The sequence below is a fragment of the Canis lupus genome, chromosome 30 (assembly GCF_003254725.2).
Source record: "Canis lupus dingo isolate Sandy chromosome 30, ASM325472v2, whole genome shotgun sequence".
Taxonomy (NCBI): domain Eukaryota; kingdom Metazoa; phylum Chordata; class Mammalia; order Carnivora; family Canidae; genus Canis; species Canis lupus.
Window position 1 is genome coordinate 15,219,572 of NC_064272.1, and position 22,987 is coordinate 15,242,558.

At 38.7% G+C, this 22,987-nt stretch overlaps 1 protein-coding gene across 2 annotated transcripts in view; it reads right to left on the bottom strand.

The window, feature by feature from the left end:
- Positions 1-20,160, bottom strand: part of CEP152 (centrosomal protein 152) — an 89,030-nt gene extending 68,870 nt beyond the window's left edge. For both annotated transcript variants that reach the window (XM_025472860.3, XM_025472859.3), the window contains exons 1-7: positions 20,013-20,160; positions 14,468-14,561; positions 5,762-5,865; positions 5,473-5,545; positions 5,113-5,391; positions 3,144-3,309; positions 750-890 (exon numbers count right to left, since the gene is read on the bottom strand). In XM_025472860.3, the coding sequence (XP_025328645.3) occupies positions 750-890; positions 3,144-3,309; positions 5,113-5,391; positions 5,473-5,545; positions 5,762-5,865; positions 14,468-14,554 (850 nt within the window). In that variant the 5' untranslated portion in view covers positions 14,555-14,561; positions 20,013-20,160. The remainder of the gene's footprint in view (positions 1-749; positions 891-3,143; positions 3,310-5,112; positions 5,392-5,472; positions 5,546-5,761; positions 5,866-14,467; positions 14,562-20,012) is intronic.
- Between the last annotated feature and the right edge of the window lie 2,827 nt (positions 20,161-22,987).

Sequence of the window (22,987 nt, forward strand, 5' to 3'; positions counted from 1 at the left end):
TTTGTTTTTTATACACAATGCAATGAACTTTTAAATTCACCTAATCTTAAATTCTTCCCACATACTTTACTGTAACAGTTTACAAGTTCTTCTCTCAAAATAAATTCTAAAAATATTACAGAAAGAGACCTTTTCCCTATCAATTAAGTTTGAAACAAGTTAGAGTTCAGTCACAAAATTATTCTATAAATGAAAAGTCCAGCACTGACCAAAACTACAGAAAGCGTGAAGAGTAAGCAATTTTCATTTGAACTTGTGTTTATTCTATGTGCTTTCCCAGTAATGGCTCCATTTTTCTCCTTGACACACCCAAAGGAGTTCAGGATCACTAACTCTTACTTGGATTAAAATCTTATGTTAATTTGTAGGCTTAGAAAATGTATTACAAACTAAACACAAGTCTCTGGGAATTGGAATACTTCATCCAAGGTAAACTGTACAAGGAAGCAACAACTTATTAGGATAGAATGCTATCAGCATAGTTAAATAATGTTCACTGATTCTAACAGCCTATAGAAGAGAAAGGGAGAAAACGAGGACCTCGAAATAGAATGTTCTGGTGAAAAATAATCCCAAGGCAAGGTGTCAAAAGTCCGGGGTTTTTGTTTCATTTTGACTGACTCATTACTGAGCTCTCTGACCAAGTACATCAACTCTCTAAGCTTCATATTTAAAGTGAGGCTATTAGAAAAAGATATCTAGCTCTAGTGTACCTCATAAATGATAGCACCCAACAGGTGTCATCTTACCTTTGATTATTAGAAGCTGGTGATTCAGATATCTAATTTGATGCTCACTTTCACTTAACTTTTCAACTAAATTGTCTAGTTGTCTCTCTTTTGCTTTGTTAAGAACCTGAAGTTGGATAATCTGCATATTTTCTGCAGAATCTGCATTAAAATTAAAGATAATTTATTAGATAAATGTAAAATTGTGGATACAACTCATTATCATGAAATCAATTCAATGGATTGTGACTAGCATTAAAAAGAAGAATATATCAGAGTACATCATGTAGTATGAAAAACGATTATTTTGTGAAACTTTTTAGTTATATATACTTATTTACATAGATAATATTTAAAAAATGTACTTCTTACTGTAGTCACTGTTAGAAAAGTTTAAGTCGTCACTGGTCTAGAGTGTAACTCTGAGTCACTACTATTTTGGCTGAAGATTAGCATTTAACAATAACAGTGGAACAGCATTCAGTGTGCTCATAAAATTGAAAAAAAAATCAGCTTCTATAAAGCCATTTTTAAAGAACATTTCTGGACATTCTTCTCAAAATATTTTATTTTAAACAGGAGTGGGAATTATAGTGCATTCACATTTATGCTAGCACATAACTGCTACATTACCAAATGAATGAATAGATTAATAAAGAATTTTGAGGTCTTCTTTCAGACATGATTAAAGTCATTTTAAGGACCATTTAAAAATGACTGGGGATTAAAAGAAAAAATAATGTGTAGAAGGATAGTGCCTCAACAACAAAATGACAAATATTTTCTTAATTTTCTACTAGAACAATGCTTCTACTTGCTAACAAGCAAAACAATCTTCATTTTTATTTAACAATCTTCATTTTTTAAAAAAGAGATATGGTTAAGACCAAAAGAAACCCTTAGAGACTGAAAATTTTGTTACAAATCAACTTAGAATAGGGCTAGCCCAGGAATGAGCAGCCTATAGGCTACACCTCTCCCCAAAGTCATCTTTTTAAACTACTGTAGCTAAAAAGCTGTAATCACTAAATTCAGCACTATCATGCTATGAAGTTATTTAATTAATTTCCAAATGTCAAATTTAGACAAACATGTAACTTACTTAACCAAAAGATAAATCAACTTGATAAAATTCAGACTGTTAGAGTGACAAGGTTATATACAAAGAAAGGCCAGAAATACAAATGCAACTAACACAATGAAACTGAAAGAGCAAATACCAAGATGTGAGGCCACGAGGTGATGCTTATTTACTCAGTCTAAAACCAGTTATGCCACACAGGCTGGACTTCCTCATCTCATTCCATAAAACCTCTAAACAAAGAGAGGTGACCTCATATTTGCTCTTGATTCCTTTGGAGGAAGTGAGGTCTCGCCTCCCCCTATAACTACCCCACAGCCCACGTGTATGATGGAAGCAGTACTCTGAAGTTATAGCATGAAGTCCAGTTTACTTGGTGTAGCCCAGGAAACCCAGAAGAGTCAATGACTTTTCCCCTGCCTCTTAAATGTGAAACAAACAAAAGTCTTGCTGCCACACTCTAGAGTCACACTGGCTCTTCAAAATGCACAATAACTAAAAGTTATTTCACATGCCAGAAAGTGTAACAATAAAAGTTAAATGTATGAAACACTTCATAGGTCAGTCACAGCATAAGTTCTAGCTTTTGGTTTTGGATGTGTCCTCACCTTAAAACTCTAGTAACACTTTTCTCATTCTCATATTTATATATGCACTATATAAAGGAAAATTTTTTTTTTTGGAAATGCCACATGACTAAATTTGAGAAAAAGCTAGTTTAAATTCTGAATATTAAATACTTTATATCAGAGTTGCCCAATTATTACACTAAAAGTCTAAAAATAAAAACTTAAGATAATGGCTGACTTACTAAATTACATATCTACGTAGTAATGAAAAATCCAAGATTGAAGAGAAAATTCTATTTCACTCTCCAAATTAGACTTCAGTAAGAAAAACATGAATCTAATGAAAAATCTTAACCAATTAGAACTGAAATATATCGTTGAGAAGAACATTATTAATGTTTTATTTTTTTATATTAATGATTTATTATGGTAAGTTTCAGATATAAGGTAGAGAGAAGAGCACAATGAACCCCATGGACCCATCACCCAGATTCAATAATTATGAACCTATGGCCAGTCTTGCTTTATCTATATCTCCACCCAACATTTCTTCCAGCAACATATTATTTAAAGTAAATCCAAGACTTCAATCAGTTTACTCATAAATACTTCAGGATCTCTAACAATAAGGGAACTTAAAAAAAAAGAAAATCAACCACAATTCCATTATCATACTTTGAGAAGAAATAACGACTATTGAGTATGTCCAGTGTTCAAAACTCTCCATTTCTGTTATTAAGAAATAAATATAAACTTGATACATACTTCCATTAGCTTCTAAAAATTGTTGTTGCAGGCCTTCAAATGTGTCACTTCCTGCTATCTCCTGGGCTGGTGAGTCATTATTCCGGGCAGAAGACTGATAAGGTTTGTACGTCACTTTATATGGTTCCAAAGCTTGACAACTGGGACCTTGTGATGTAACAAATTGCTATCAAAAGATAATAAATGAAATTGACAATCAGGATTTGGCGTTTTCTTTGAAAATGATCTAAATTAGACACCTCAATTTTGTTATGAAATTTAATTGTGGTACAATCACAAACTTTATACATATAATCTTTGCTTAAAAATGTATCGCTTAGAGTTATTTAACTCTTAATTAAAAGTCTATAAAATATATAATTTTATGTACCTTAATTATACTTCTGAGCATACAATGGGGCCAATTCCATAAATAACACTCAAGAATTCCAAAGATTGTATATAAATATTTAAGAATGATTTAGTTGATGCCAACATCTTGGGAACATAAAAATGTATGTATTAAATAACAAGAATATGTGGTACAAGGCCTCATATGTAATAAATATTCAGTAACATTTGTGGAATAATTAACATTCCACAGAGTTAGAAGAGAAAATGACCACCTTAAAAGGATCAAAAAGTCATCCTGTCATTGGGTGACAGAATAGCTGTTGGCAAAAAGAGAAAAGCTATTGGCAAAATCGATGTCACTCAGACTAAGAAGCAGCCACCTATATCCTAAAATCTTATAAACTCTCCCAGGATAAGAAATTTTAAAAGTGTTTCTTTCCTTAACATTCATCCTATCTACTGCTGTTAACATCACAAAACAAGTATCAGCTTAAAAGTAGTCAACCTGGGATCCCTGGGTGGCTGCAGCGGTTTGGTGCCTGCCTTTGGCCCAGGGCGCGATCCTGGAGACCCGGGATCGAATCCCACGTTGGGCTCCTGGTGCGTGGAGCCTGCTTCTCCCTCTGCCTGTCTCTGCCTCTCTCTCTCTCACTGTGTGCCTATCATAAATAAATAAAAAAATTTAAAAAAAAAAGTAGTCAACCTAGGGCAGCCCTGGTGGCTCAGTAGGTTTAGCACCTGCCTTCAGCCCAGGGCGTGATCCTGGAGACTCGGGATCGAGTCCCATGTCAGGCTCCCTGCATGGAGCCTGCTTCTCCCTCTGCCTGTGTTTCTGCGTCTCTCTCTCTCTCTCTCTCTCTCTCTCTCTCTCTGTGTGTGTGTGTCCCTCATGAATAAATAAATAAAATATTAAAAAAAAAAAGTAGTCAACCTAAAATTTGTCATAAAGGTGATAAGCTAGACAAATCAAGATAATAACTAAACGGTGTCATCTACATAGATTTACCACTTTAAAACTATATCAAGAGACCTGAATGTGGGGATCCTGGGGTGGCTCAGTGGTTTAGCGCCTGCCTTCGGCCCAGGGCGTGATCCTGGAGACCCAGGATCGAGTCCCACATCAGGCTCCCTGCATGGAGCCTGCCTCTCCCTCTGCCTGTGTCTCTGCCTGCCTCTCTCGCACGCTCTCTCTCTCTCTCTCTCTGTCTTTCATAAATTCATAAATGAATAATTTTTTTTAAAAATCTTAAAAAAAAAAAAAAAAAAGGAGACCTGAATGTAGCTTCTCACTGAAGCTTGGTGAAGTGGTAGAAGCCAGAAGCAGCAGCAAGTGAGGATGGTTATTCTCTGGTAAACATAACTTTTGCCATTTAACTGTTTCTATAAAGCCTCTCTTTAAAAACTCTAACTTAAGATCATGATTTCATTAGATTGTAAACAGAAAACAGCATGACTAATTTAACATGAACCTGAATAAAAGCACTCTCAGGGATTTTTGTACTGAAAATAAAGCCTATCTTTGCACTTATGTGCATATTTTAAATATGCACATTTTATGTACATTTTTTAAATATGCACACAAGCAAATACGTGCACACATACACACAAATTTCTGAAAGTCAAATTCTTACAATACCTGGAAATGATTCCTTTGAGGTTCTGAAAATTTAATTACATTGGTTGGTTGACTATTAAATTCCTGCTTCTGACCATTGATAAATGGCCTAAAGTTTTCCGGAAGATGATATAAATCCGTCTGTTCATAATTACTTGGAGGACTATAACCACTCCCGCCTTCATCTCCACCTTCTTTGGGATGGTAGCCAGGATGCTGGTCATCATTTTTACTTTGATTGTCTTCCCAGCCGTTGCTACGTTTCTTTCCAACATATATATCCCGAATCTCATTATAGTCCTATTAGATAACAAGAGTAAAAACAAAGGGACTATGATCCATTCCCACTCTCACCAAAGTCATTACCCACCAGATACTTACATTTACATTTTGAGATTTAGGCAGCACTTGATGCTCATGCCAGTTCATCTCCAACTGCTCAGAGCGATGTAGCCTTGAGAAAAATCAATACTTTAGAGCCTATCACTTATTTGGACATAGATATCACAAAGAACCCAATATTTTAACATGTTTTTCCTCCAATCTTCACCCAAAATTCTAACAATTAGTCTACAATTTTTCAACCATGTACATACATTATTGCTACTGAGAATCAAAAGAAAGAGCATTATAGAATTGCAATGTACAAGAAAAAGCGTTCAGTCCTTACTCTTCGTCTGTGCCATCCTCGCTGCAGTCCGAATAGTGGAGCTCGGGGGAGGACAAGTCATCATCTAGCATATCATGCGGAAGGTCAGTGAGTAACTGCTGCAACTGAGACAGGAAAGTCAGCATCAATATCACCCTGAATGAAACATGAGATGCCGAACCACAGCTGCCTTGCAATGAGTGATTTTGACTTTAGAAGTCAAAGAAGTTCCTAATTTCTCCATTTAATAAATTATTGAAATTCCACATAAATTATGTTCATCATTTCACTTGGGAAACAGGGGAATACACAATATCAGGATTTATATTAGAAGGCTTTTTTTCTACAAATGTCTTAAATACACTTAACATTACAATAGAATTTTAAAACTTCTTTATGGAAACACAGCAAGTTGTGATAATGGTACAATCATAGTATTATGTTATCATGGGGCAGACTGGAGTCTCAGAGTCCTGTCCTGCCAGTAATCAGACCTTGGGGACTTGACAACCACACATCCCCTCGGGGAATCTAAGTAGCCAGCTCTACTGTGCCCAGGTGGTAAGAACAGAAATACCAGCAGCAGGTGGCCAGAAACCCTTAAAAGCTCTAATAATTTGATAGAAACCCTTTGGAGAGTGACTAATTAACAGACTGCCATCTAATTCCAAAGATGAAAAGATACATGATACTCAGCTCTGGTAACACAGTTGAGTAAAAACAGAGCTTTAAGATTCAGTTTTCTACAGAAAATACTCTGAAAAGCATAATTCCAAACCTGACATAAAAGCATTTGACTTCACTCTCCAATTTTTTTTCTAGAAAAAATTTTTCTTTAGCATTCTGCCTATAAAAACTAGATAAATTCATTTAAGTTTCAAGATAAATGGTGATTAAGAGATGAATGAATTGTCTTATTTGTCGACTGTCAGTATCTGTAATGTCTTTCTTCAAGTCCCAATATATTGTCCTACAATGTATAGCAATCAGAAGATTCAAATACTATATTAAACAGAAGAGGGCTGCTTATGACTTCTATTTTTTTTTTAAGATTTATTTATTTATTCATGATAGACAGAGAGAGAGAGAGGCAGAGACACAGGCAGAGGGAGAAGCAGGCTCCATGCTGGGAGCCCGACGCAGGACTTGATCCCGGGACCCCAGGATCACGCCCCAGGCCAAAGGCAGGCGCCAAACCACTGAGCCACCCAGGGATCCCCAGGACTTCTCTTTAAAATTAAGCACTAGTTAAATCAACAAGTTGACTGAGTCCTCCATAGTACATAAATGAACCCTAGAGAATTATGCAATGAGTGAATTTTAAAGATACTAAATACTTTGTAAAACCTTGGGGAAAAAATGAGATGCTCCTTAGTCTATGGCAAGTTATTTTTCTCCATTTTAGAAGAAATGAAATGTAGTATAAAACATTTTTCATTATTATATTTATAATCAAAACCTTATGAAAGAAAATAAGTATGTGAAAAGTTAAATGAAAGTATTACGGGGGCACCTGGATGGCTAGTTGGCTAAATGTCCAACTTTTGATCTGAGCTCAGGTCTTGATCTCAGGGTCATGAGTTCAAACCCTCCATTGCCAGCATGGAGTTTACATGTATATATACACACACACACACACACACACACATATATATATTAAGAAAGGTCTCAAAGGAATGTTTCAATTGCTAACTGAATTTTGGAGAAGTCAAATTAGGGAATGGAAATGGAGTATGTGAAGAAGGGAGGGAGATACTTCCTTGATCCCATATATATTTCTAATATTCACTGTATTATTTTTTTTAAGTTTTCTCAATCCATTTTGTTCTTTAAAAATGACACAAGAGAGGGATCCCTGGGTGGCGCAGCGGTTTGGCGCCTGCCTTTGGCCCAGGGCGCGATCTTGGAGACCCGGGATCAAATCCCACGTCGGGCTCTCAGTGCATGGAGCCTGCTTCTCCCTCTGCCTATGTCTCTGCCTCTCTCTCTCTCTCTGTGACTATCATAAATAAATAAAAATTAAAAAAAAATCATTAAAAAAAATGACACAAGAGAACAATATTCCATTCCAATGAAAAGTTAATTTCATCTCAAAATTTATTTGATATTAATATTAATAACTAAGACCTTGATTTATTGGTCACCTGCTCATGCTGGGTAATTGAAAAACCATTTTGAGAATTAGCTATATCAGTCAGACTTAACCCAAAGATATAAAGAATAAGAATCACACAAAAGAATCACTAAAAGCTAACAGAACACATCAACATATTAGTATGCTACATGTGTGCCTCAAGTGAAAGGTAGCAAAGTGATTTGAGAAAGATACAAAATTCACTAAGTAAAAAACATATATAAGGTCTTTCAAAAGTAGTCCAGCCTGTTTTGTCTGTAATTATGCATCACTCCTTTAAGGAAAAAGACCGCCCCCATATACTACACAGAGAAAAATTACAACAAAATAAATTTCTTATGCTTACATCAAGTAAGGACTCCTGTACAGAAAGAATATTTTCTTCTAAGCCTTCAGTGAGGTTCAAGTACATAGCCTTATAATTAAGGAAAACGTTGACAGGGACATCTGTACAGTACATAGTTTCCTCTCACCAGGATAGAAAAAGCTATACAATAACTAAGCAGTTCTTGTAGTTTTGTGATACCACAAAATTAACAAAACTAGCATCCACAGAGGAAAATTAATTTGAGCCTAAGCAGTAAGTTCATCAAAATGCTTCTGGATCCACGGGTGAACTTAACAACTAGCAAAATCATCCCTATAGTGTTTTATAGGGATGACTATAAAATATTTTACATATATGCTAACACTTTGAAAGCGTTTCATTCACCTTCAAAAAATTTTTCCATGATGTTCTTTGGCATAGCTGGGCCATATTCCTTGGCTTCCGTAACTCTCAAGACAGGGAAAAGCTAAATGAGGTGAGTTCTCCTAATAAGGCCATTCAAGAACAAAATCCCACCCCCCAAGGCTTCCATTCCCAGAACCCAAGTGTGCCCTTCCCATATACATTGTCAAATGGATTTTGGTTTTGGTCACTAAACTTTATAACATAAAACACAGAATTATCAGATCAACCTAGCATGTTACCAAGTCGAGAATTTTATAAACTATAAATTTTCTTCGTTAAAGATCCACTTAGCTACCAAATACAGATTCAAGGGCAAAGAGAACTATCTTTATAAATAATGACATTTAATCCCACTCATTACTTTGAAATTCATCAGATTGCTTTTTGGTCCCAAATGCAATCTTTTCAGTGGGATGTTATTGTGCGTCAACTGAACTTAATAATTTTTTTTTGAACTTAATAATTAAAGAGATACCTTCCCTACAAAAAAAGATCATTTGCCATTGCTAAGGCTTCCACTGAAATGCAATCTAAACCAATCCATAAACTCCTCTCCCTTTACTACTTCACAGGTTTCTTCTCTAACAAGAAAAAACTGAGGGAATTTTACTCAAAGAATTTCAGCAGCAAAACACTTTGCAATTACCCATGCAGAACATCCAAAACAGCTATGTTTAGGGGGAATGTAAAACAGAGAACATGTAAACCTTTTGTTAGGGTTTTCGATTTAAATTAACGAAACAGACTGTCTTTGGAGACTATGATCTTCAATATTCATGAAAGAAAGAGTTCTGATTACAAACCAGACATATTCTTCCTGCAGAAAAGCAGCATATGGAGTAGCCAACATTCATATGGCTTTTAAACAGGTTAGTTCATAAGTATACCGGAAAGATTCTGATATTTTAAAATATAAATTATTAAATAATGCTTTTGGGAATATACAGTAAATAGAATCTTCATTTTAACCTAAGAGCCAAGTTCAAAACATCCTTGGAAAGGCTCAATACGGGAATGAGAAAGGGCCAAATAACTTGGCAGCTAGAGCCTTAGTTTATGAATTATACTACATGAGGAATTTTTTTTTTAAATCCATTCCATTAGTAAGCTACATTTTATGTTAGTGGGGAAAACTCCGTCTAGATTACCATATCTGAAAAAAGAAATACAGCAGCATTTGTTAGACAATATCAGCCCCACAAATGACACAGTACTTTAGGCCTGGAAGGAACACTGGAGCTCCTCCAAGCCAAATCTCTCCTTCTAAAGGGTTTGAACAAACCAAGGCCCAGAGGAGGGGAAGGGCATGCCCACAAAAGTGAGAGTTACAGCCCCAGAGCTGGCACCAGAACCTGTATCTCTCTATTTCCACTCCAATTTTCTTCTACATGACATTCCGTTGGTCACCAGAAGTCACTTATTTCTACCTGTTTGTATACAATCAAGCTATAGTCTGCCAGTCACGTTTTTGTTCCCATTGTGACAGTCCCTGAAAAACACCTGTATGTTTTGAGAAATATCCAAAGAAACAATCCAGATGAAGTATAAGAAATTGCTAAAGAAAAACATCAACCATATGAATACTCAACCATTTGTTCCTTTTTCTCAGGTGATAACAAGAAAAGGCCACTAAATAAGTTAAATAATATAAAATGTAAACAAATACTAGCTTCATAACTCCCTCTAGTGGGGACAAAATGCCCATCTTTCTATAATTACATCAAACAAGGCAATTAAAAAGTAGAAGAAAGGCTATGCAGTAGAAACCCTACCTTTTTAAAATATAGGATTTCAAGCTCAGATGTGCTTTATTATTCTATTAGAGAAGCACCAATATAAAAACCAAATGGACTCAAACCAGCATGGCCAGGTGTGAGTTTCTCTCTGCCATCTGCTTCTAAACCACCTACATTTCTACTCAGGATCATTTTTCAGACTTCAAATTAATCATTACTAAATGAACCATCATCAGCAAGTCTCATTTTGACATTGCAGATTACTAGTACTTTTGCCCCAAAACACCAGCTCCAAAATACATGCATACATACATAGAGTCAAGCAATAATCACAGAGCTGTTTTTGGTGACACTGCAGAAAGTACATGTATACTCCAGCAAACTGTGAGATCCCCAAAGGACAATCTACCCTAACCTATGGGTGTACCAATAACTTTGGAGCCTGTAACCACTCCTATCACAACAGTAACAACTATAGGTCTCTAACATTCCACAGTGAAATGACAAGGCACACTGACTTAAGTGAAAAGTATTTTGAAAAAAATCACATTGTTACATTATGAATGAGTTAATAGAAGAACTTTTGAATTCCTCTTTCCTGGGACAGCTTTTTTTTTTTTAATATAAATTTATTTTTTATTGGTGTTCAATTTGCCAACATATAGAATAACACCCAGTGCTCATCCCGTCAAGTTCCTGGGCCAGCTTTATAAGTAAAAGTTTGCCTAGAATACTTTGGATGAGGTCTACTTAGTAGCAAAGACAACTACATCCATAATTCTTAAATGGTACAGCAAGAAAGTAAAGGGCTCCAATAAGCTGCAAGGAATATGGGTGATATAAATACTAACTGATGTAACAGCCTATCTCTATGGTATCCTCACCCTTGCTCATCTGCACCCTAATCTGCTGTTTACTGCGTAGAAGATTGAGTTTTGGGTTTAACATGGGGTGAGGCTGTGGATTATGCACCTCTCTGCTATGCCTTGGCCCACAGTGAGCAAACTTTTACCATTAAAGAACTGGTACTTTAGAAATGATTATAGTAACTCACTTTTCTGCAAAACTCTTTATTTTTTTTCAAAATACGGGTCTCATCATGTGGTTTGAGATTCCACTGGTCTAAATGTCCTCTGAATATTGAAACACTCTAAAAAATGAAGTGATTATTCCTTTTCTGAAGATTAAATGCAAATGTACCTTCTCCCTTCACTCTTCTAAGCAAACAATGGCTTGAACGGAAATGGAAAAGGCAAGATCATAGAGCTCCTACTGGGATGGCATGGAAGTTGGAACTTGACTGTGGCTTATTCACTGACTTAAGGATAAGTATAGACAAAATCTCAATTGCCCCAAAGTACCCAAATTAAGCTCAGCAACTGGCCATTCATACCAGAGGGTCAAAATCAGGATTACTCTACCATTTACAGAGAGAGGAGGGATCCCTGGGTGGCGCAGCGGTTTAGCGCCTGCCTTTGGCCCAGGGCGCGATCCTGGAGACCCAGGATCGAATCCCACGTCGGGCTCCTGGTGCATGGAGCCTGCTTCTCCCTCTGCCTATGTCTCTGCCTCTCTCTCTCTCTCTCTGTGACTATCATAAATAAATAAAAATTAAAAAAAAAAAAAAAAGAGAGAGGATCTCACAAATCCTTAGTAGGGGAGACTATGAGTCAGATATGGTCCACTTGGCCCTACAGTACATCCTCAGGGATACAGACATTCCCCCTACATATGTGAACTGACTACCAAGTGATTCACTAAGTAGAGAAAGCAATATGCATTAGCCCTCTACTAACACTTATAAGCCAGCTGTTGATTCCAAAACTACCAACCAGGGAACAGGAAAAGACCACTCTTTTCTTTAACCCCGCAAGGCTGTGAAATGTTTTTCTATAGTAGGTTTAGACAGGTCAATCAGAGGAGATTGAAATAGCCTCTGGATATGCAAACAAACCTAGGTTTGATTAACCAATTTGTCATTTTAACTTGCAGTGATGATATATACAAAACTGAATTTTTATGAATAATCCTGAATTTTGTTGGTGAAAATCTGAAACCATCTAGCCTCTGATCTTACTTCTTCCTTTGCAGCAATTAGGAAAAAAAAAAAAGGCAAAAACACTTATTAACATGAAACATAATCATCATGTCAGAGTCAGGTTGGCTAATATGGTCTTTTCTTCTACTTTGCTAGAAACACTCATTCTTAGATATTTTTACTTCTTGAGAGCTCTTTGTCCTCTGGAAATTCCCTATCCCAGTTTAAAACCTATCAAGAAGTGATCCCTAGGGCTATTTTCTATATACCTAGAATTAATTGCCTCTTTAACTAATGTCCCCCTTAAAACTTTCACCACACAATACACCTCTAATTAGTTCCCTCTAATACCCTAACCATCTCTCTAATATCTTTTCCAATGAAAAATCACCTGTCAGATTGTTTTTTCTTCTTCTTTAAAGTCAACTATAATAATTACTTAAACTGATCCCCTCAAGAATCCCAGTAGCTAAATTCCAGCAAACTATCCAAAGCCATCAGGGGTCATGAAGACCTCGTGCTGTGAGTTCACAAAGTAATAGAAAATCCTCACCCCCATCCTTGCCACAACAATTGTGGTGAAGGACCCTGTCAAAAATCTAGAAACCCCGGTCGGGGTCAGACTCCAATGCCCTCAGCGGCCTGGCAGAGAATTTACAAGAGCGTAGCTGGCAAGTCCAAGTGAATCAGCCCATGTGGTGTGAGAGGACCATGGCCAGCTGGGGATGGACAGCCACTGCTCAGATTCAGCCTGCCTGCTGCCATGTGCATATGTGGCCAGGGCTTAGGACCTTTCCAGACAAGCCAGAAATTCTGAGTTGTTACATGAAATTTTCCAAACTTTAAATATAGATTGAACTTTTAAAAACACTGCACAACCAAACAAGACAAAATGTCTATGGACAAAAATCCACTGAGCTGCCAGTTTTCTATCTCTACCCTAACTCTACTGCCAACTACATGGGCAAATGATCATATTCTTTGCTTCTTCTTAATACTAGTCCACAGTAACTATTAAAAAGGATTGTTTTACATATTAGAAAATGGATCATATCAAGCATAGCCTCAATACAAAAGAAGCTTATTATCATAGTCAATCAAGAAATTTATCTCAAACTAAAAACAATCCTAATAAATTGACTTTCACCAACTGCTACTACTACTGCTGCCACCATTTACTGAACATTACTATGTGCCAGGAATTCTGTTAAACTCGTAGATGTATATAAAATATAATCTCCTCCTCTTAGTCCTTTTCTCCTTGAGTCTATTCACCACACAGCATACAGTAAGATCTTTATATACATGATCAGGTAACACTTCCCTGCTTAAAATCCTCCCCTGACTTCCATTTTCTCCTGGAATAAAATACAAACAACTTACCATGACATACGATTTGGCCCTAGCCAACCTCTTTAGCCTGTTTCCACACTCATTCCTTGGTTACCCAATCCCCATATCACTGCCTTCTGGTTGTTCTGCAAATATACAAGGTCTCTTCCAACTTGTATGCTTTACACTTGTTGCATGTCTTGGCCGAGAATATTCTTCCTCAGGCTTCTGCACTGGCTGTTCCTTCTCATGAGTCAGAGTCTAAGCTCAGGCATTTCCCCCTCCAAAGGACCTTCTTTTATCAGTGCCCTACCAGTTACTTTAATTTCATTCTATTTTGTTCCCTTATCATTTATCAGTGCTAAATTATCACTCACTCAAATTATTTTATTCATTGGTTTACTTGCTTATTGCCTGCCTCCACAAGGATGTAAGATACCTGAAGCAAAGAACCTTGCTGGACTTGTTCAAGGCAAAGTTCCAGGCAACCAGAAACAAGGTCTCTGCCTCCAAAGCCAACCACTACCTCCTAAATGAAAAGATCTTAAAGAATCTAACCATTCACTGCATTTTAGTCTTGTTTCAAAAAAGGAAACATTCCACTCAACCACATTTTAAAAGTTCAAATACTGATCAAGTTTTAGGAGGTGACAAAAAAATTCTAAATCCCTTCAAAATGACACAAGATGGTATCATTTTGATCAGGATAAAAACTTCAAGATTGGGTTTAGAGTCTTTTTTCTGAGTAACTTACCTCTTTCTCCCTTTCATAATCTTCTTTGTCATACTCTTCATCTTCATTTTGTGTCTGCAGTGCCACACTGCCAAAATCTAATGACATGGTCTTCCTGTGGAAAGAGGAAGATGCTTGATTCCTAAATATCCCATAAAATCTCCCCAGACCAAACTACACAAGAGATGCCATATGCAAAAAAGACAACAGCAGCCAGGGAAAAGATATATGTAACTCATGCATGACAAATGGTTACTATTCCAAATATAAAGACAGTGCTTACAAATCAATGTGATTTACAGAAAAATAGCCGTATGACATTAATTCATAGAAAAGAAAAATGAACCGAGGTGGCTTAGTAGGTCAAGGGACTGCCTTTGGCTCAGGTCATGATGCCAAGACCCTGGGATCCAGCCCTGTGCTCCCAGCTCCCTGCTCAACAGGGAACCTGCTTCTTCCTCTCCCCACACCAAACCCCCCACCCCATACTTGTGCGCTCTCTCTCTCTCTCTCAAATAAATAAATAAAATCTTAAAAAAAGAAAAGAAAACTGCAAAAAGCTAATAAACCTGTGACTAGACCTTTCTCATGGTCTGGAACATATAACTTAAAACAGGAAGATTTTTTGTTCACACACAAAAAATAAGATAATAAATTAGAAATATTCCAAGACAAAAATTTTAAGAATATGCTCAAAGTTACTAAGTTGGTTTATTAAATATCGCAAAGGGAGCATCCTCCACAATTTGTTTCATCCTTTGAATATCACAAATCCAAATGTCATGTTTCACAAAAAGAAAGCCACTAAATCCTGAGTTAATGACTGCCACCCAAAAACCATTTACCATTGGTAAACTGTGTAGCATACAACAAAAATATCGCTGTTAGACGTCCTGCTCTTTGGCTTGATAAAATCAGGTTGTAGCAAAAAAAAAATACTGAGGAAAAACAGAAGTGAAGACTGTGAAGCTGTACCACTGTAGAGTTCCAATTCCAAAAGCAACAGCAAAAACCTCTCTGCAGAATGGCTACTGCTGAGGCAGAAGCAGCAGCAGCAGCAGGAGGTGGGTTTTCAAGTACTTACAGTCAAGAGCCTGCTGATGATTTGAATTATACTTAGGAATGGTGGCTACACAGACTACCCAGAATTTCAAAGGTCCAAAGAATCCCAACAAAAAAGGAGGCAGGCGTCATCAATTACCCAGCCTAATACTGCCTTCCATTCACTCGCTCTTCTGCATGCCAGGGAAATGCACTTTGATGTGAGCCTGAGCCACAATTCATTCACTGCACTTTCCAGACTCTAAAACGATATTAAACTGGAAATGAATTGAGAAGCATAGGCCCAGGAATTCAAATACATTTTACCATAAAGAACTTAGCTCCTTCATGTTAACAGTTGAGAACTATGATCACAAACTTTTCGGTAAGGCAATAGCTCTACAAGCAAAAGATATTCCACTTCATCAGACCTAGCGCACCTCTGATTATATGACACCGTTCCATTTGTACCACTAAGAAAAAGATGTGGCCAATTAAATTATGACACATCATTAATTTTAAACTGCAGCCTGACTTTGCAGATATTAAAATTTGAAAAGAAAATGTGTACTTTAGAATGGATGAAATAGGGCATTACAGACTAACACAAATATGAATTTTAATGTTGAAAATCCCCATACAATGAGTTTCTGTTTTTCAAAGACTAACTTATGTTTCTTGTCCCAACTGTAATTTGCAGTCCACCTTCTTTATCCCTCCCTCTCTGGTTCCTACACCCAGACCATCCCTTTCGACTGATCAAATCAAACCCCTTACATCAACTAGCTTCTGTTTCTTAGACCAGACCTGCTCCTTTCTATTCTTGTGCCAGAGCTAAGAGGAGGAAGGGAAATGTGCATTTTTTCACTAAGAGGGAAAATACGAAAATTTAAGGAATCTAAACCTCATCTCCACCCAACCGCTAAAAGAACCTTTTTGTACACCTGCATAAGTTAGAGACCTGAATGTAAAGAGCCTATAACATAGCTGAAATGGTAAGGGAAAAATACACAAGCTCATGTCTCTAGGGTTTTTTCATTACTGCAAGTGAACATGAAGTCTACAGAATTCAACAAATAATGAAAATACTAGGCCATTGAAATCCTGGCTCCTTTAAAGAAATTAGATTAAATTGGACCTTAAGGACAACCCTGAATTCTCCAGGCAGAAATCATCTTTCCTCCTTCTGATATTTATAGTATTCTCCACCTCTTCTTGTATTTTATAGTTAAAGCCAAAATATTGATTTGGGTTAATTTCTCCTGTATTAGACAAAAGAAAGGAGAGGTTTTCTTTTTTCAATCCTTCACTAGCATGCCATCAATTCCTGTTGAATATTGAAAAAGAACATCAAGTTTTACAACAGCCTATTGCTAAATACAGCTATTTTAAATAAAGAGCTACTTTTTCTCAGAGAACAGTGAATTCTGCAAAGTATTTTCAAGTGAAGAAAATATAAGAGACCAAAGTGTATCTCTTTCCAATGGCTTTTTAATCCAAACTATGTCATTAAATAAAGATCTGCAAATATCTGGAAAGACCAAAATCTCTCCAGACTGGAGAAGAAAAGATACAAATAAGTTTTTCTTCTCAAAAGTGCAAACTACTGGAGACCTTAAGAAACTATTTCAGCATAAAGAGAAATCAGATAAACTTACTGTGGATAAATAATCAGCATTTTAACTAAAATTTAAAATAAAAGCTAATGCTTTTCCACAATTTATTAATCACTACTAATTACCACTGTTATCAGAGACTTTACTGTAATAGAACAATAAAAGAAACTTTTTTTTTTTAAGATTTTATTTATTCATAGAGACAGAGAGAGAGAGAGGCAGAGACACAGGCAGAGGGAGAAGCAGGCATCATACAGAGAGCCCGATGTGGGACTCGATCCAGGGTCTCCAGGATCACGCCCTGGGCTGCAGGCGGCGCTAAACCGCTGTGCCACCGGGGCTGCCCTAAAAGAAACTTTTTTAGAAGAAAAAAAATAATAGTAAGACAGTAAACCCAGAAACCATAAAGGAAAAACTTGACAGAAACTTAACCACAAAAAATAAATTCTTTATATGGTAAAAGAGACCTCATTGACAAGTCAGATATTATGTATGAAAAAAAAAAACACTAACAAAGTTGAGAGATAAAATAATAGTAATGTATCATAAGAAAAATATTCGCAAAATAAATAAAAAGAAAAAAATATTTGCAATACACATGACAAAAATCCCAATATACAACTTTCAAAAAGAAATGAGAAAGAGACAACCCAATTTAAAATGGGCAACCAACACAATTCATTTTTTAAAATAAGTGTTAAATGTTCAATTAACTTAGAAGATGTGTAAGTCATGAAGAATGCAGTGTTATTTAAACACTGAAATGATTTCCAACCGCTAAATTTAAAAAGAAAAAAAGGTTAATAACACTTAGTGGTGGCTATTTTGTAGAAAACAGGTAACCTCAGGAATTGCTGCTGAGAAGCATGAATTGCAAAAACCATCCTGAAAATTACCATATTAATGTATTGAAAAAGAACATTTGTCATAGTAAAAGTACTTTTGAATGAATTTGGTGATACTATACTATTAATAGAAATACTGATGTACTTCTTTGATAACTGATCAATAATCAAGATGAAGGATAAGTGTACTATATACTTTTTAAAAAATAGTTAATACTTTCTTCCCAAATAACTTTTTCTGAACCAATTCATAAGACTATGTTCTTTTTTTCTTTTTAAACACTGAGATCAGAAGGACTCCATCTCAGTACTCGTTTTGTAGTTACTGGCTACATTTTCTTTGCCTTTCTTGCCGTGAGAGGGAAAACCAATGAGTGTCTTGGGAGGACAAAATATCAAAAACCAAAAACACTGTTTTCATGGCATCCAAAAACCTGTAAGCTCTCTGAAGGCAGAATTAAAATGCATGTCCCCCACGTGTTGCACATAGCAAGCACATAATAAATATTTGTTGAATATGATACATTCATGGGGCCCTATAGGATTCAATATTTCAATAAAACTTTCCCGGGCACCCACTTTATAACCTAGATGACATGTTATCAGCCTTCGAGAAACAATGATATAAATTAATAGTTACCATAATACATTGTAATAAGCTCTGTAATAGAGGAAAGTATAAAGCATAAATTAGCTCTGACTAAAAAGAAAGGGCAGCTGAGAGAAGTTTCACAGAAAGAAAAGGCTTTTGGTTACAAGGGACACAATACTGCAGAAAGTGCTCAATTCTAGCTCTCTACTTATCAGCTGTGCAAGCCTAAGGAGGTGGCTTCCATTTTCTTATGAATACAATGGGGGTAAAAAGAGTACCTACCTCAAAGACTGGTTATGAAGATTCACAAGATAATGAATATAGAGTGCTTAGTACTAAGTACCAATCGATACATTTTAGTTTTTGTTATTATTATAGCATTCCTACCAATGAAGAGCCTGCAGCTACAAAAGAGGTCAAAACAAAGAGGATTCAGTACATCCGAGAAAGGTGAATATGCAGCAGGTAGGAAACCTTACTTCGACTAATGCAACCTTTTCTAGGATGAAAATGCCACCTCCTTCAAGACGCCCTCCTTATCGTGTTGCCCCAGGAATTAGCCAGTTTCTTGCACTCTCAGGCTATATTTCTTACACTTTTCTTAAGCCTTCAATTTCAGCCTCTCACTCACTTAGTTGGGTGCATTTACATATCCAGGGAGTGCATATAAAGTGCCACGCGTTGTGAAGCATATGGTGAAATTCAGGCTTAAATCAAAGGCCAAGTGCCACAGCGGGGGGTGGGGGTGGGGGTCGGGGATGGTGTATACACGCCCTAGGAAATTCTACTTACTTGCTTACAGCCTAGCTTCCCTCCCAGAATGAAAACAGCCAGGACACTGTCTGAGACTTGCAACGCCGGGCTTGAAAGGCCTGGTCGCTTATTCAATGATCTACCAGGCACTTGTCCAAGATTTACAAAGTTTCACAGGACTTCGCAGAGGAAAAGACAACAGACGTGTAAAGGAGTGATGGCAACGGTCTGCGGTCAGCCACAGGACAGCAGCCTGGGCGAGGTGCTGACCCCGACTCAAGGTGCGGGAGGAAGGCGGCGGGAGGCAGCCGCGGGCTGCAGGGGTGCGCGCTGAGGAACCCGGGCCGGCGTCAAGCACAGCACCGCGAGCGCGAACCGCGACGGCGAAGCTGCAGCCTGCGGGCGCGGGGCCGGGGCCGGCTGCGGCCGCCACGCGTGGATCCCCGCTGTGAGCCACCACGGGGCTCCCCAGGACGCCGACCCCCGAGGCGCGGAGGGGCTCCCACCCGTCCCTTAGCACTGAGCGGAAACCTGGGGTCTCGCTGACTCTTCCAAGCCCAAGCCTGAGTCCCGCAGCCCGCGGACAGTCAGTCCACCGCCGCGGGGTGGAGGAGGGGGCGGCTCAGCCCCGGGACGCCACGGCCGGAATGCCCAGGGCCCCGCACCTTCTCCAGCCCCAGCTCCAAGAATTTACTTTCGCTCCGAGAAGCGAAACTCACCGGCGGCCGCGACGCTGTCACCACGGGGAAACCCTGCCCCCGCCGGAGACCGACTCCTAACAACCCCCCTTGCCGGGGTCTCTAACCCGCTAGCGCCTTCCTCGTCACAACCGAACCCAGGGGCGCGGGGCCGTTGATGAGCAGCCGCCTCCTCCAATCGGCGGCTAGAGGCTGGCCCGGTGGGCGGGGCCGTGCCTGCCCGAGCCTGGGCGCGGAGGCGGAGGTCTCCGCCCCCCCCAAGCTTGCTTGAGAATTCCGCCCGCGGTAGCGATCGTACGGCTGTTTAAAAGCGGGCGCCAGAGGTGGCGGGAAGGCCCTCCCGTGCGCCCATTGGTGAGTTAGCGAGCCAATTACGAAAGGGTTGGCTCTAGAGGGGGCGGGCTTACGGTTGCTTAGCGACGCCGAGCGCCAGGGTTTGGGCCTTCGGTCTCGACGGCGGGGGGGCCCCTTGCTGCCTCCTGCACCTGCTGGTACCCCCGGGGCCCCCTCGCCCCGCGCCTTCCACTCCTAAACCTCAGGTCTCGGCCGCAGCACACAGAATCCCTCACATTCCCCACCGAATCCTTTCCCTTAAAGGTTTTTGCACTCGCCCCTTTGATTCTATAAGGTTCCTGCTTCCCCATCACCTAAACACGCTTAGGTGTAGTTTTATTTTGTCTTCTTGCTTACTGGGTCCTGCCTCGTTTGAATTTGTGTTTTCTTGCATTACCCATGAGATGGCACATTTCCCCCACGTGTCTATTCACGTCTTGAATTTCCCCCAGGTGTGAATGTTCTTGTCACTTTAGGTATACGTTAGCCTGTCCTTTAGGAAAGGGCTGCCTAGTGTAGACTAAAGCCCGTTCTGTATCCACCTTCCAACTTAAAAGGCTTTCAGTGGATATCAAGGAGTTGGTAGCACTAGGTTCGCATTTCTTTTTAACACTTTCCCATATATACGAGAAAACCTTACCCATACAGTATGGAGCAAAATGGTTGTTTAAGGCTCTTCATAATCCGTCTAGTTTTCTTTTGCTACCTCACCATCCAACTCCTGTGATGCCTACACTGATCCCTGTAACCCCATTGACTAGCATAAGGGTACATATGCCACATAATAGGTACTCACTCAATCCTTAGCAATAAGTGTCTGAAATTACTGGCTGAGCTTCCTATGGTTCTCAGAGTGCTTTCGTTTAGCTCAAATTCTTTCTTTCTTTTTTTAAAAGATTTTATTTATTTATTCATGAGAGACACCGGCAGAGGGAGAAGCAGGTTCCATGCAGGCAGCCTGATGCGAGACTTGATCTGGGGACCCTGGTATCACACCCTGAGCTGAAGGCAGACACTCGACCGCTGAGCCACCCAGGCGCCCCTTTTTTTTCACCTTCATTGCCCTATCTTACTTATCTACTCAGTCTTCAAGATAGATGAGCAATTCCTCATCTATCTTGACATGTGTCTTTCATTTATCTTGACATGCCTTTCATGACACACTTGTACCCCTTGACAGAAATGATGCTCCATCTGTACACATTATACATATCTTATCATGTTTATTATCTTCTATAATTAGCTGTGTGTCTGTTTTACTCAGTTCAATGTTAATAACTTGAGGTACTTACATTACTTCTTGGATATCAAGCATGTTTCATGGTCCCTCATAGGCACTTAAAAATTTTTGTTAAATGAGTAAATGAATGAACAAATAAATGATGACTTCTGTGCCAGAAAAAATGTAAATAAAAGGCATTCAGGTAAATGGCAGTTGTTAACCTGAGCCAAGGTATCTGTTAGTGGGAACTAGGCTTGGGTGAAGATGGAATGCTATAGCAAGGATGCTAAGTGATTCCTGTTTCTTTTCTTATAAAAAAAAAGAAAAGAAAACTTTACTTATTCATGATAGAGGGGGGCGGGGGCGCAGAGGGAGAAGCAGGCTCTGTGCAGGGAGCCTGACGTGGGTGGGACTTGATCCCGGATTCCCCCCCCCCGGGGCCAAAGGCGTTGCTAAACCGCTGAGCCACCCGGGCTGCCGCCGCCGGTGATTCCTGTTTCTTACAGTGATGAACACATAAAAGATATAAGGGGGAAAGCACATGAGGTGACAATGTTTATAATCCCTTACCTAGTGCTTTAGAATTTGAGTTCTTTCACAGACACTAGCTCATGTCCTTACAACAAACTTATGAGGGGCTAGGACAGGTATTCATATCCCATTTTACCACAGAAGAAACTGAGAAAAAAAATTAAGTGACTTGTCCAAGGCTACACAGCTAATGCAAGACAGAAAGGATCTGAGCACATTTCCTTTATCTCCAAATCCAGAGCTATTTATATTTAATATTATATGTAAGTGAGAGTTAAACATGTATGTCACAAAAGATGAAAAGTAAAGAATAAATCAGAGCCTCAGAGCCCCCTTGCCTCTAAAAATGGATTTGGGTGAAGTTATGGGTATAATCAATGAAATTTTCTTGACTGCCTATCCTGTTTAATTCCTGGCCTAGGTGCTTGAATATAAAATGTGAGGCAGGACCCCACCCTCGAGATACTCATACTCTTTGACAGTGCAAAATACATAAGAAGACAAATACACACACGCACATACACAAACCCACAAAATAATAGTTTACTACATGCAATGTAAGAATGGGTGTGTTCTGAGGGAAAGTGATCATCTAGGAAAGGATCTATCAGACAAACTTCTTGGAGGAAGAGGAAAAGAGAGTCAACAGGAAGGTTGTTAGCATGAGTGATTGCAATGTGAAACCAGACCAGCAAAAATAAAAGATCCTTATATTTATGGGGCACCTGGGTGGCTCAGGTCATGATCACAGGGTCCTGAGATTCAAGCCCCACCTTCGGGCTCCCTCCTCAGTGAAGAGTCTATTTGTCTCCCTCTTCCTCCCCCTTCCCTCTCCTCCTCTCCCTGTGCTCTCTCCCTCTCTCTGTCTCACTCTCTCAAATAAATAATGTTTTTTAAAAAAAGGGTTCTT